Source organism: Juglans regia, chromosome 4 (genome assembly GCF_001411555.2).
Source record: "Juglans regia cultivar Chandler chromosome 4, Walnut 2.0, whole genome shotgun sequence".
NCBI classification, from domain to species: Eukaryota; Viridiplantae; Streptophyta; class Magnoliopsida; order Fagales; family Juglandaceae; genus Juglans; species Juglans regia.
In genome coordinates this window covers 23,110,428-23,124,202 of record NC_049904.1, presented here as the reverse complement: position 1 = coordinate 23,124,202, position 13,775 = coordinate 23,110,428, and the positions used below count along the sequence as shown (strand labels likewise).

Genomic DNA, 13,775 nt, shown 5'->3' with positions numbered 1-13,775 from the left:
CAAATCACAAAAGAAATATGCTAAGTTTTCTTCTGCTGCATGCTTTGTATTGGCTCAACTAAAAATTCTTGAGCTGCACTCTGAGCCAGATAATTCTTTTGCTTTTCTATTGTCTAGCACCATGCTTTGGTTCCAACATAAATTAATGTACTAATAATCTACCATGCATGAACAGTTATTCACATGCTAGCAGCTTGAAAAGAAGTCTGATGTTTGAATGCCAAAAGGTTTCACCATGTACAATGTATTATTCATTACAATGCCACAAAGCAGGGCCAATCCGAGTCCTAGTACAATTTACAAAGAGGACAAACAAGATATAATTTGGAGGCTAGAGCCATTGATCTACACACTTGAGGTAGAACACATGGGAACACCGAACATGGCAACTGCCTCAATTCTTCCTTGTCCTTTTACTTGTTATATTATATCTTGTATAAATTGTTATACCTCATCAATTTGATATGGTTAATATACTGCCAAAAAGATTATCATAATGCAAGAATTATCCCAAGCAATATTAGTATATGAAATTGATGTTTTAAAAAAACGGGAACCCCAGCAATAGAATGCCATATCCAACACGAGATTTTCAGAATAAGTTAAAACATAAATTTTATTGCATGGTATGAGCAAAATAATCATCTGTAACAACCAAATGGGCCAAACATAATGCAAATGATACAAACCCAGATCAGAAATTCCAGCTTCAAATCATTCAATCATAAGAACCACAGTATATGATACGATATCACAAAACAACACAACTGAGCACGAAGCTCGGAAACGAAAATCAATGGTCGCAGACACTGCATATCAGAAAAAGTAAAGTAACTCAATATAACTTACAACAGGACACATAACAATAACACAATGCAATCAAGGAAAGAGTGGCAGACAAAAATACATACGAAGAGAAAGGCCGGTGATGTGTGATAAAGTGTCAAAAACTACATGATTAAGCTGCGAAAGTGAATGAATTGTTTAACCAAAAAATGAATTAAGAACTTAATTATGTAGTAGTTTTTAGTACTTGACTCAATATTAAATTCTGGTATTTTGGACTTGAAAAGTGTTGTAATGCAGCTGGTCCACACCAAAAATTAATATCTCAAAATTTTAATCTCATATCTTACTTATGTTATAGGGCATTGTGGGAAAGATGTTAAAAGTACATGGGTATTCTTGGAAATACTCAACTGGCACAACAACATCCAAAAAAAGACACTAGAAACTCATGCACACAGGACTGAGTGGAGGGAGTGTGGCCTCACAGGTGCAGAGCAGCTCACACGGGCAGCTTCTGGACAAGCAGATTGTGGCTTCAAGGCTGGAGACGCAGAACGCAGCATGCGGGAGGGAACCTGGGCTGAAGATGCGAAACGCAGCTGGAGAACGAAACGTACGCACAGTATAAAAGGAAAGATTTTTGCCGTGCGCCGTCTCTTTCGTTTTTTTTTTCATTTTTTCTTTTGGAGATTTTAGGCTTCCAGACTTTTGGTTTGAGTGGATTTTATTATCTCAGTGGTAGAGATTCTGGATTTTTTTTCGACAGTTTTGTTATGCATAGTGCACCCTTTTATGAGTTTGAGTTTACTTGTTTTAATTTCTATTTTCTAGAGAAAATGATGTTAGGCTAAGTTTACAGCTTGAGCTACAAGATATGGATTCTCTTGCACTAAACTACTGATTAGAGTGATTCTGATATGATAAAAATCCATTTTATAGTTTTGCAAGTTGATTTTGTTGAGATAAGTCAAAACCAAAAACTCTTGTTCTTCTTCTACTGTTGACGTAAGGCACAGCAGAAACTTGGTAATATTTTCAAGGTTAGTATTCATAGTAAATTTATTTGCACTCTATAGATACTTTAGACTAGAAATCTAGTTTTAAATCTTCATTTTCCGATTGTTAATGCTTAGACTAGATTGACAATTGAGTTATAGAGTTAGACCTCTTAATGAGAGTTTGGAAAAGGAGGAAACATTCTTGTAGCCCAAGTGTTTGACATTTTGTGTCACTTGTTTTGATATTATTGCAATCTCTACATTTCCTGCACCCATTTCTCTAGCATTCAATTTCTTTTCTCATTTCTTTCTATTTCCATTTCTTTTAAGTCTATAAGCATTCAAAAAATTATTCAAAAAAAATAGAGAAAAGATCCAAACCATTCTTCATTAATACACTTCAAAATCAGTACATAAATATACTTTTCTTGTTTCTTTTCTTGGTTGCATAAATAGCCCTTTCACAAGCAAGCTCCTCACACAAAATACACTTCATTATATGTTTGCTTAGAATGAATACTATTGTCCCTGTGGAAATGACCATGGAACTCATCTATGTACTACTTTGATAGTTTCTGCACTTGGAAGACAGATTTAGAAAGCCATCAATGTGGGAAGCCGAACCTGTTTTGTATGCGCAAAACACAGTTTGTGCACGTTGAGGAAGATAGGGACGAAGTTAGAATAAAGTACTAGAAAAAAAATGAAAGATTTAGAGAGAGAAAAACATTTGTAAATGGTAGATCTGCAAACATATAGTGGGTATTTGGATTATGGATTATGCCGAAACCCAAACCGAACGTAACCTTCAAATAATCCTTACCTGAGAAAGTGAAGATGCGCTTGAGTCTGAGAGAATGACAGAGCCACGGAGTTGGGACTTGGGAGACAGAGTGAACTCAGTGAGAATGAGAGAGAGAGTGAGCTGCGAGGGAGAGAGTGAGCGTCGAGAGAGAGAAAGGAGAGAAAGTTGAGATGTGAGTCTGTGAAGGACGTTGCTACGTCCACAGCGAAATTCTCTACCGATCACTTAAACTGTTTTTTTTTTTAATTTTTTTTACTTTTTCTTTCATCATCTTTTAAAAGTATTTAGATATTTTTTAAAAATAAAAAAAAAAATCACAAAGTCATTTAAAAATACTTATTTAATCATTAAATAAAAAAAATTAAAAAAGATTTCAGTGAAAATATTCTTTGGGTATTGTGTTTTCCTTATGTGAAAGGCCAAAGATGAACCCGTTTTAGACTAAAATCAGGTATCACCCGTTTTTTTTTTTTAAAAAAAAAAAAAACAGGGTTTGGGAATTTCATTTCTGTTTTCCCTTAAACGGGTCGGATTTTTCACTTCGAATCGGGTTGCTAAATCGGGTCAGGCTCACGGTTATTTTGTTCAGCCCTCCGATTCACCCATGAGAGCAGCCTCCAATTCAAATTATTCAATCATGCCATCCGGTCCCAAGAAGAGAAAGGCTGCGAAGAAAAAGAAAGATAAGGAAATCCATAATAGCACCAACCCCTCAGCCAAAAACCCTCAAGGTACAAACTTTTGCCCTCTTGCTTTTCCGAATCGGACTCATCCACGCTCGCCTATCTGTCATTCAATCATGCACTCAACCTTTTCAACTTTTGTTTTTGATAATATCCATTGTTTTTCAACTACTTATTCCTCGGCCCCTAAATCATGCCATGTTTATTGTTATTTTTTAAAATATGTCAAATATTATATTATTTCATATTTTTTTGTTTGCATAATTTTTCTTTTCCACTTGTACGTATTTTGAGTGTTAGACTTTGTTCTACTTGTTGAGGTTTTGCGAAAATTTCAATGGGGTGTCCCTACTTGCGGTTTCGAGGTGATTTTGATGTAGAGGATAAATACGAGTATGAAGGTCCGACTAAACCTAAGGAGTGAAGATCGGGATTATTTGTTCTACATAAAGTGTAAATTTTTGACTCTTTGTTATTCTTGAAAAATTTTAATATTATGGTTCGAAATTTTGTGACTTACGGACACTAGGATGGTAATGTAATGTAAATTTTTCTGGTACTATTAGTTGGATTTTTTGACTGACTTTTTATATTCCGTTGCGACGTAATAGTACACATTATTTAAATATGTCGGCACACATTTCTCATAATATGCGAGGGGTGTATGACTTGAGCATTCAACATCCCTGCGTCGCATCCCACCAAATCACAAGCGCTAGGGCGTCACAATTATACAAGTTGCATTATTTAGTAATTGGTCAAAGTTTTATATTTATGAATACATCATTTAATAAATGAATCAAAAAATAAATAATTTTATAAATTAGGTGTGAAATATATAGTTGCAGCTTTCAATTTCCTTGTTTCTTTTGAGATAGAAATGCTTAACAGTCGTAGCATGCATATGGAAGAGGGTAAATTTAGTTTTTCGACTTAGCTAGGCAAATAAAATTTGGATTTGAATCTATAGATTTACTCCAAATTAGTAAGATGCCGAAATCACAAAACTGCCATTAATTAACTCATCATGATTCTCCTCGATCTTCTTCTTCCTTTTATATAATAAAGAACGACCTCCAATTAATCTTTTAGACAAAAGTTACTAACCAATTGAGCAGTACACGATTCTTCAATGGAAATTGAGATTTTTTAAAGAAATAATAATAAAATATCAATTTCTGCAGTAGTACTCATGCCGTTGCCAATACATTATATATTACCGAACAAATACTAGTGAAGCATGTTATATATTGAAAAAAGATAGATATAGGTACCGAAGCAAATACATAATTATTCACCAATCCAAATAACATATATATATATATATATAGGTACCGATCAAAGCTACGTCAGTTCAGGCTGGCATTCGCTTCGACTCGTGGCTCGTTGAATTAAGGTCGAAGCTGCAAATCCATGCATGTAGATATATAAAATTGAAGGGGAGAGTAATAAAATCTAACATATATAATATGTGATTATAAAAATGATTTACGATTGAAATAAGAAGACAAAATCACATTACCTCATCATCTTCACCTTTTTCAGAATCCCCATCATCTTCTTGATCATCTTCAGAATCGAGTTCGAGCTCTGGTATGTTGGACAAGTCTTCTAAATGAGTAACGAGTTCAGGACAATATTTAATCTTCAGTTTTCTTAATGTTTTCATATGATGAATCCCCTCCGGTAGAGATGATAGCTCATAGCAGCTAGTGATCTCCAATGTCTGAAGTGATTTCAGAGTTGGTAACCACTCTGGCAACACCTTGAGATTTTCACACTCCTTGATACGTAGGTGCTTTAAAGTGTTTGCAGATCTTAAGAGCCATTCGGGTAAAATCTCCAACTTTGGTAACGCTTTAATATGCAAGCTTTTGAGTCTCAAATTGAGATCTTGTGCATCTCTTTCTCCTCCCGTCAAATCCATCTCCAGACAATAAACAATGTACAATGACTCTAAGGTAGTTAGGTGCTTGACAATAAGTGGCAAAGAGATCAAACTTTCACATCCTCCAAAAACCAATGTACGAAGGTTGGTGAGGCACCTGTCCATCTGTGGAAACAAGCATTCAAGTCTTGGACATCCCATCACAAATAAAATCTGAAGAGAATTGAAGCAACATACTCCATTCACGAACAAGCATGTATCTTTTGTTGAAATAGTAAGAAACCTAAGGTTGATCATGTTCCTCATATCTTTGGGCAGTCGTTCAAGGTTAGAACATCCATGAAGCAACAATGTTTGCAAATTGTGCAGCTTGCAAATGGAATTAGGAAGCTTCTTGATTGACTCATTACCAGATAGGTTGAGATATCTCAAATGCTTTTGAGTACCAATGGAACTTGGCAAATTCTCAAAATCTGAATTAGGTATAGCTAGCACACGTAAAGACTTGAATCTTGAGATGCATGCTTCAACTGAGGACACGTGTGGTTTGGTTTGGAATATGATGCTCCTCACATTAGTTAACTTGTTCGAGAACTTTGAAACTTGTTGGTCACTAGATGAAATTGACAAATGACGAACTGTCGAGGCCACGTCTTTATTGTCAGAGTCTATTTCCAACCACTCTTCATGGCCAATAGAGAGCACAAGATCATGGACGAGATCATGCATTTTGAAGGAATACACGCAAAACTTATATTCATTAAGATCTTGGAAGAAACATATCGACATTAACTCTTTAATGTACAAGTCTCCAATATCTTCCAACTCTTTTTTTTTGTTAGCAGACATTTGGAGGATTAATCCATGTGCCACCCAATGTTCAATTTAACAATATTCTCGAATTCATGATCCTTTGGAAAATTAACGCAATAGGCAAAGCATCGCTTCAAATGAATTGGCAATTGATTATAGCTCAATTGCAATGCAGGTAAGATGCCTCCCTCATTTTCTTCCAATTCCCAGATCTCGTTACCTCTCACCAATTCCCACTCACTTTCATCGACTTCCGAATAAAGTAGACCACCTAAACTCTTCACGGCCAATGGAACCCATTTACACTTTTTCACTATTTCATCCGCAATTGGTAAAAGGTTTGGATATAATTTGTCTTCTCCTTCCTTGAATGCACATTTCACAAACAAAGACAAACTTTCTTCTTTTGATAGACCTTCTACAGAATGTGTATAAATAGGGTCTAAAATGGAAGAAACCCTGCGACTACGTGTCGTTACAACAATGACACTTCCATGCGACCCTCCAGTTAGCAAATCTCTCAGTTCAGTCCATTTATTTCTATTTTCATTCCAGACATCGTCTAAGACCAGTAGAAACCTTTTATCCTTTAAAAGTTCTCTCAAACTAGTCTGCAATGTATCTTCATTACTTGAATTCTTATCAACTCTACCACCAGCAGATTTAAGGATTTCTTCCACCAATCTTGTAACATTAAAATTATCAGATACACAAACCCACATTCTCAACTGAAAATGATTAACTACGGATTCGTCATTGTAAACTGCCTTGGCAAGTGTGGTCTTTCCCATACCTCCTAATCCAACTATGGCAATTATATTAAGATTTCTAGTGGGATTTGGGTGCATCAAACTCTTTTTTATTTCTTCTTTGTCACCATGCCTACCGATGACCGTTGAAGGATCAATAAAGGAATGTGTCTTCTCCCTCCACAAGGGATTGACATGCACCTCTTCATGCCGTTCAGTGAGATCAAACTGAACCTTCTCAGCATTAATCTCATCTAACCTCTCTCTAATGTTCTTGATTTTGTGAGCCAATTTTAAACGGGATGAAAGTGCCATGGGGGACGAAAAGAAATGGCGTACCTTTGCCATAGCGCTTCCATATGTTGTAATCGCTTGTTTCCTTAAAACTTTATACTCAATTTCATCCATCACATCTTCTATATCATATAAGATATCTTTGAGCTGCCCAAGCCAGACGCTGAGCTTGGGATTGCTTGCTTGCTTGCTTGCTTTCAGCATCCAAGAGCACGATCTTAATAGTTAAAATCGTGCGCTCAAGCTTTTGTACGTCGCTCTGGACACCCCATGCCAAGTAGAGCTCTCGATAAACTAAAGAGCCTAATTTCTCAAGGAGACTACCAGCGAGGGCAGAGGCAAGATCAGCCATGTTTTTCTTAGGAAGGAAGTGGATAAACTGAAACCGTATTTCTGGCCTCTTGGTTGATATAGTTGACTTGACTCCCTGTAGGACGAGTAGGTAGGAATTATTAAGGCAGCTAGCATTGCAACATGATCATGGCAGGCTATATGTACTAATGCTTTTGCATTGGTGAATGGTACACAGACAACTTGACAAGACAATCATTTATGGTGCAAATATGTAAAATGAGAAAAAAAAATAAAAATAGAGTTCTGCACTGCAAAACTATTATTATGATTATTTTGAGGGTTACTACTATGCCGATAGCGGTGAATATTTTTAAAAAAATATAAAAAAATATTAATATATTTATTGTTACCTTTTGAAACATTATAAAAATATAATTCAAAAAAATTAAATATATACCTGATTAAAATGAAGAGACAAAATCATTGATTACATTATCATTTTACTTGAAGAAATTTTGGCATAGAGAGCAGTATGCCAATATGGATGGAGGGTTTTGGGCAGGGCTGTAGTTCACACAGTAGTTTATATATATATATATATATATATAACAAAACACATGCATTACATATCAAACATTACTAAGGGTACGTTTGGGTGTTGAAAAGTGTTGAGAAGTGTTGAGAATGTTTGTGAATAGTTATGAGTAGAGATTGGAGTGAGTTTGTGGGTCCCATTGAGAGTATTTTGAGTTGTTTGGATGTGTGAAGTATGTTGAGTTGTTGACTTTTGAGTAGGTAGTTGAAAAATGTGTGGGTCCCATAAATATTATAGTGATTTGATTTTTAGTAATAAATATTATAATGATTTTATTATAGTGATTTTTTAATATTAATAAATATTGTAGTGATTTTATTTTATTTTTATATATAATAATGATAAATAGTATAATGATTTTATTTTTAATTTATATATAATTGTGATAAATATTATAATGAGATTATTTATATATATATAATAGTTATAAATATTATAGTAATGTTATTTTTTATTTATATATTATAGTGATTTTATTTTTAATTTATATATAATAGTGATAAATATTATAGTAGTTTATTTTTTATTTATATATAATAGTGATTTTATTTTTTATATATATATATTATAGTGATTTTATTTTTTATTTATATATTATAGCGATTTTATTTTTTATTTATGTATAATAGTGATAAATATTTTTTATTTATATATTATAGTGATTTTTATTTATTTATATATTATCATGATTTTTTTTATATTTAATTGTGATAAATATTATAGTGATTTTATTTTTTATTTATATATTATAGTGATTTTATTTTTTTATTTATATATTATAATGATTTTATTTTTTTATTTATATTTAATAGTGATAAATATTATAGTGATTTTATTTTTTATTTATATATTATAGTGATTTTATTTTTTATTTATATATTATAGAGATTTTATTTTTTATTTATATATAATAGTGATAAATACTTTTTATTTACATATTATATTGATTTTATTTTTTATTTATATATTATAGTGATTTTATTTTTTATTTATATATTATCGTGATTTTATTTTTTATTTATATATAATAGTGATAAATATTTTTTATTTATATATTATAGTGATTTTTTTATATTATAATGATTTTTTTATTTATATTTAATAGTGATAAATATTATAGTGATTTTATTTTTTATTTATATATTATAGTGTTTTTATTTTTTATTTATATATTATAGTGATAAATATTTTTTATTTATATATTATAGTGATTTTATTTTTTATTTATATATTATAGTAATTTTATTTTTTACTTATATATTATAGTGATAAATATTTTTTATTTATATATTATAGTATTTTTATTATTTATATATTATAATGATTTTTTTATTTATATTTAATAGTGATAAATATTATAGTGATTTTATTTTTTATTTATATATTATAGTGATTTTATTTTTTATTTATATATTACAATGATTTTATTTTTTTTATTTATATTTAATAGTGATAAATATTATAGTGATTTTATTTTTTATTTATATATAATAGTGATAAGTATTATAGAAATTTTGTGAATAGTTATGAGTAGAGATTGAAGTGAGTTTGTGGGTCCCATTGAGAGTATTTTAAATTGTTTGGTATGTAAAGTATTTTTAAAAGTACGAGAATACTTAAAAAGTGTTGAGGATACTTCGTCACCTAAACACAGTCTAAGTGTTTTTCAGATCAGATGACTTGTAAAATACATTCTGAAGATTTATATTCTTTAAAAAATAGAAAGCTAATTGCAACATCACGATCAAAGACAGGCTGTATGTCCTATTCCATTGGTGAATGGTACAGACAAGACAATCACTCTTGCAGCTTTTAACACTAATTAGTTTTTATGGTGCATGTGCAAATATGTAAAGTAATCACTTCGTTGTTGATAAACGTGAGATCAATAATTTCTCAGAAATTTAATTTTATATTATTTATAAAATAAAAATTTAACCTTAAAGATAAAAATTTAAATGATGATGCACTTTAAATATAAAAATATATATTAAATTATATTATATATAGTCTAATATATTATATAATTAGACTAATATATAAGTTTATAACTAATACTAATATATAACTATACTAATAGTCTAATGTAGACTATAGTTATAGTTATACTAATATAGTTATAGTAAATCACTACAACTAATACTAATATTATTATAATATATTAGAGTTATAGTATAATATATATATAATAGACTTATAGCATAATATATGTATAATAGACTAATAGTATTAAGTTCACTATAAGTCTACTATATACAATATGGATGTCAGTATTAATATTGTTATAGTCTATATTTATTTAGTATAAAGCAATTACAAATATTAATGTAATTAACTAAATGTAATCATATACAAAATGTGAAAACTAAAAAGCTTAATATATTGACAATTAACATAGATTCATAATATTAATACATTGACATACTCTAAGTCTAAGTTGGTAACAAATTAACAATTAACATCATAAATATAAATATAATTAATTACTTTTTTAATCACTTAATTAAATAATCCACATTGAATAGTTTATTTAATTTTAATTTTAGTAATTTAAATAAATTTTTAATTAAATTATGTGCCAAAAAAATAAAAGAATAACACTATATCTCATCTGTCAAACACAAAACGACGTCGTTTAGTATAAAACATGACCTAAACGGCGTCGTTTAAGTCTAGGGGGGAGAATTTTGTAACTAAGTTGTGTGAAACAGCGTCGTTTCACGCAGCTCAATTTTTTTTTAAATAAACAGTCTGTTGAAACGGCACCGTTTGGGTCCAATTTCAATCCAAACGGCTCCGTTTCAACGAGTTTTCGTCACTTCACCCCCCTCCCCCCTCAGTTTTCAGTTTTCACTTTCACTTCTCCCACTCCCTCAAAAGGCAAAAACCCTAGCCCTCCCTCCCTCACATCCCCCTTCCCTTTCAGCCCCTTCGACGCCTCCGTGACTTTGTCGAAGTTCTCTTTGCAGACGACGCCCGTCTCTCAGACTCTCTACCTCACTCTTTTGTCTCTCTGCCTCACTCTCTCGTCTCTATCTCTCTATCCCCTCACCGGCCGTTGCACATAACTTAGCCGCAGAACCGCAGCCTACCATGCACAGACCCTCGGCCTCACCTCACCCTCTCTGTCTTCGATTCCTCACGGACCCACAATAATTTATTTTTGTATTTTTTAAATTACTTTGAAATATGGTAGAATCGTAGATGGTATTTGTTTTATTAGGATTTTTGAATCCAAAATTTAGATTTTTTGTGATTGTGTTTGTGATTGTGTCTGTTATTACGGTTTTGTGATTGGGTTTGTGTTATTAGGGTTTTATGATTGAGTTTATAACTTTAAGAAAATTGGATAATTGCATTTGGGATATTGCATCTAGTTTATATATATATATATATATATATTTATATATATTGTCAATATGTAGTAAATTACAATTAAATGGCATCCAATTCACAAATATTTCAAACATGGTACATGGTCACTTCCTGATTTTTCAGCTGTGCCCAGGAAATTATTGTATTGATTGAACAACATTGTAACAATTTTCATCATAATCACTATCTGTATAAACAAAATCATCTCTAAGTTTGAATAGGTAACGAGAACTAAAACATCTTAAAATGTGGCACAAAACTACCAAAATCAATTAAGAATCATATAGTAATTTGCATGCACTGACATATGACAAACTATCAAACTTACATTTTAAAAAAATTGGAAAATCGGACTGGACCGGAACGGAAATCGGTAAAACTGCAAGTACCGGTTTAAGAGGATAACTGGTGCGTAATCGGTTTTGTAAAATGCAAAACTGGTACATACCGGTTCGGTTCTAAGTTTTGTCCAAAATCAAACCGAACCGGACTGATTACACCCCTATTGGAAATGGTGTGCTCCGGCTTTTCCAAGTCGCCGCCCAATGCAAAGTAGAGCACTTGATAAACTTAGAAAGCCTTTATTTATTTTAATGTTAAAGATTATAAAATTTAAAATTTGAATTTAAAATAAAAATAAATTAATAAAATAAGTTTTATGAGTAAGAATATAAATAAAATTATAAGTGGTATTATTTATTTTTAAATATACTCCCTAGAGATGAAAAATATTGGGATCGAGCAGGATAGGTGGAGGGTTTTGAGCAGGGCAGGCTGTAGTTCACACATTAATTCGCTTTTAAAATTAGAGTAAATACATTAACATTAGTTAGATTACTCCTAGCTTTGTTTTGGGTTAAATTCAAATTATATATTCCTTGTGATTTTTATTCTATATGGTCGTAATATTCACTTGAAATACTTTGATTTCGACCATTCTAATGGTTTAACCATCTTTGAATAATTTACATGCAGGAGCGGACACAGGTATTGGGTTGAGATGAAGAAGAGGAAGAGAACGACGAGGACGATGATTGAGGGGATTATAAGTGAAGAATCGTAAATTATATTAATATTTTAGTTTAATGATATTTTTAACTTTCCTTAATTGAGGTAATATTTATGGTTATGTCATATATCGACGTTTGCTCCATTTTGCTAAGTTGGAATTGGAACAGATTATAAAAGTTTTGAAGTCAAGGTGTTAGATGAAGTGGTGGATTATGCATTAATTTTACTACTCTTTTTTTTTTTTTTGATAAAGAATTTTACTACTCTTTTTGGAAGTTGTGATTCTTAGTAAGATGTCTTTTACTAGTTTGGTTCATGACCCATTCTTTGAATGATCAATCAGTGATTTATAAAGAAAAATTATTATTGAAGTCTATTGATCAATAGTTGGAATATTTTTAAATGCCGTCAAAGCTATATATTATTACCAGCGTAAAATTGATCAATTGTAGGCCTTTTTTTAAACAATATAAACGTCGAAAAACTTAATAATTTATCGGCGTAAAATTGATCAATTGTCGGCGTTTTGTTAAACACCGAAAAAGCTATATATTATTTCTGATGTAACAATATAAACGCCAAAAAACTAAATAATTTACCGGTGTAAATTTGATAACTTTTCGGCGTTTTTTTAAATGCCGCCAAAGCTATATTATTACCGGCGTAAAAATATAAACGCCGGGAAACAACTAATTTACCGGCGTAAAATTGATATATTTTCGACGTTTTTGTAAACGCCGCCAAAGCTATATAAATTTACCGGCATACAAAAATAAACACGCCGGGAAATTCAATTATTTACCGACGTAAACAATAAGCGCCGGCAATATTATAGTTTTACCGGCGCATAAACAACCGCCGGTAATATAAACGCCGGCAATTCTTACTTTTTTTGTAGTGTATATATTGCATTCTCATTGCTTGTTTAATGTTCCTGAGAATCCTAGAGAGCATTCAGTTGTTGCTCCATCCTGCAATTTCATTGCAATAATTAGTTCTCGTTTGCATTTAAAATTCATTTTAATTAATCTCATCTTATTATTACAATTTTTTAAAATTTTCACATAAAATATAATAAATAATTTAACTTTTTCAAATTTTTAAACAATTTTTTTAACTTTCCACACAAAATATAATAAATAATTTAATTTTTATTTTATTATTCACAAATCATCTCAATCTATTTCAACTTATCTCTAAATCCAAACCACTCCTTAATCTCAGCATTCGTACCATGTCACCATAACCATAACATATGCCTTCATCGGTCAGTTATTTCAATTGTAAAGTCCCAACCGAGCATATGTCAACTCACTAAAATGAAGAAGCTGTTATTGTGATTAAATAATGCTTTTTCGTTCAGCGTGCCATTGATTTCTTTGGAGAAATGGCATCTTGTGGGCTATTCTTCATCAAGGAGTACTGTGGTTCACATGGTTCACAACAAATAGAAACATTGAATACTCAGCCAATAAAATAGA

General features: G+C 31.3%; 2 protein-coding genes across 2 annotated transcripts; both read right to left on the bottom strand.

Annotated features, from left to right (window-relative positions):
• Window positions 1-714: 714 nt before the first annotated feature.
• LOC109018346 (disease resistance protein RGA2-like) lies at window positions 715-5,952 on the bottom strand. Its single transcript, XM_035689240.1, has 4 exons — window positions 4,798-5,952; window positions 1,275-1,388; window positions 912-963; window positions 715-809 (listed from the first exon to the last, which is right to left on the bottom strand). The coding sequence occupies exons 1-4, from the start codon at window positions 5,950-5,952 to the stop codon at window positions 715-717; spliced, it is 1,416 nt and encodes a 471-aa protein (XP_035545133.1).
• Window positions 5,953-6,020: 68 nt separating this feature from the next.
• Window positions 6,021-7,073, bottom strand: LOC109020187 (putative disease resistance protein RGA4). The gene has a single exon (XM_019002609.1). The coding sequence runs from the start codon at window positions 7,071-7,073 to the stop codon at window positions 6,021-6,023; it is 1,053 nt and encodes a 350-aa protein (XP_018858154.1).
• Between the last annotated feature and the right edge of the window lie 6,702 nt (window positions 7,074-13,775).

Bases quoted from the DNA above. Each gene is read 5' to 3' on its own strand.
- LOC109020187 (XM_019002609.1), bottom strand. From the start codon at position 7,073: ATGGCAAAGGTACGCCATTTCTTTTCGTCCCCCATGGCACTTTCATCC.
- LOC109018346 (XM_035689240.1), bottom strand. From the start codon at position 5,952: ATGTCGATATGTTTCTTCCAAGATCTTAATGAATATAAGTTTTGCGTG. The intron at 1,389-4,797 runs GTAATGTGATTT...TTCGTTCTCCAG, and splicing joins AAAAAGGTGAAGATGATGAG to CTGCGTTTCGCATCTTCAGC. The intron at 810-911 runs GTATGTATTTTT...TCTGATATGCAG, and splicing joins CATCACCGGCCTTTCTCTTC to TGTCTGCGACCATTGATTTT.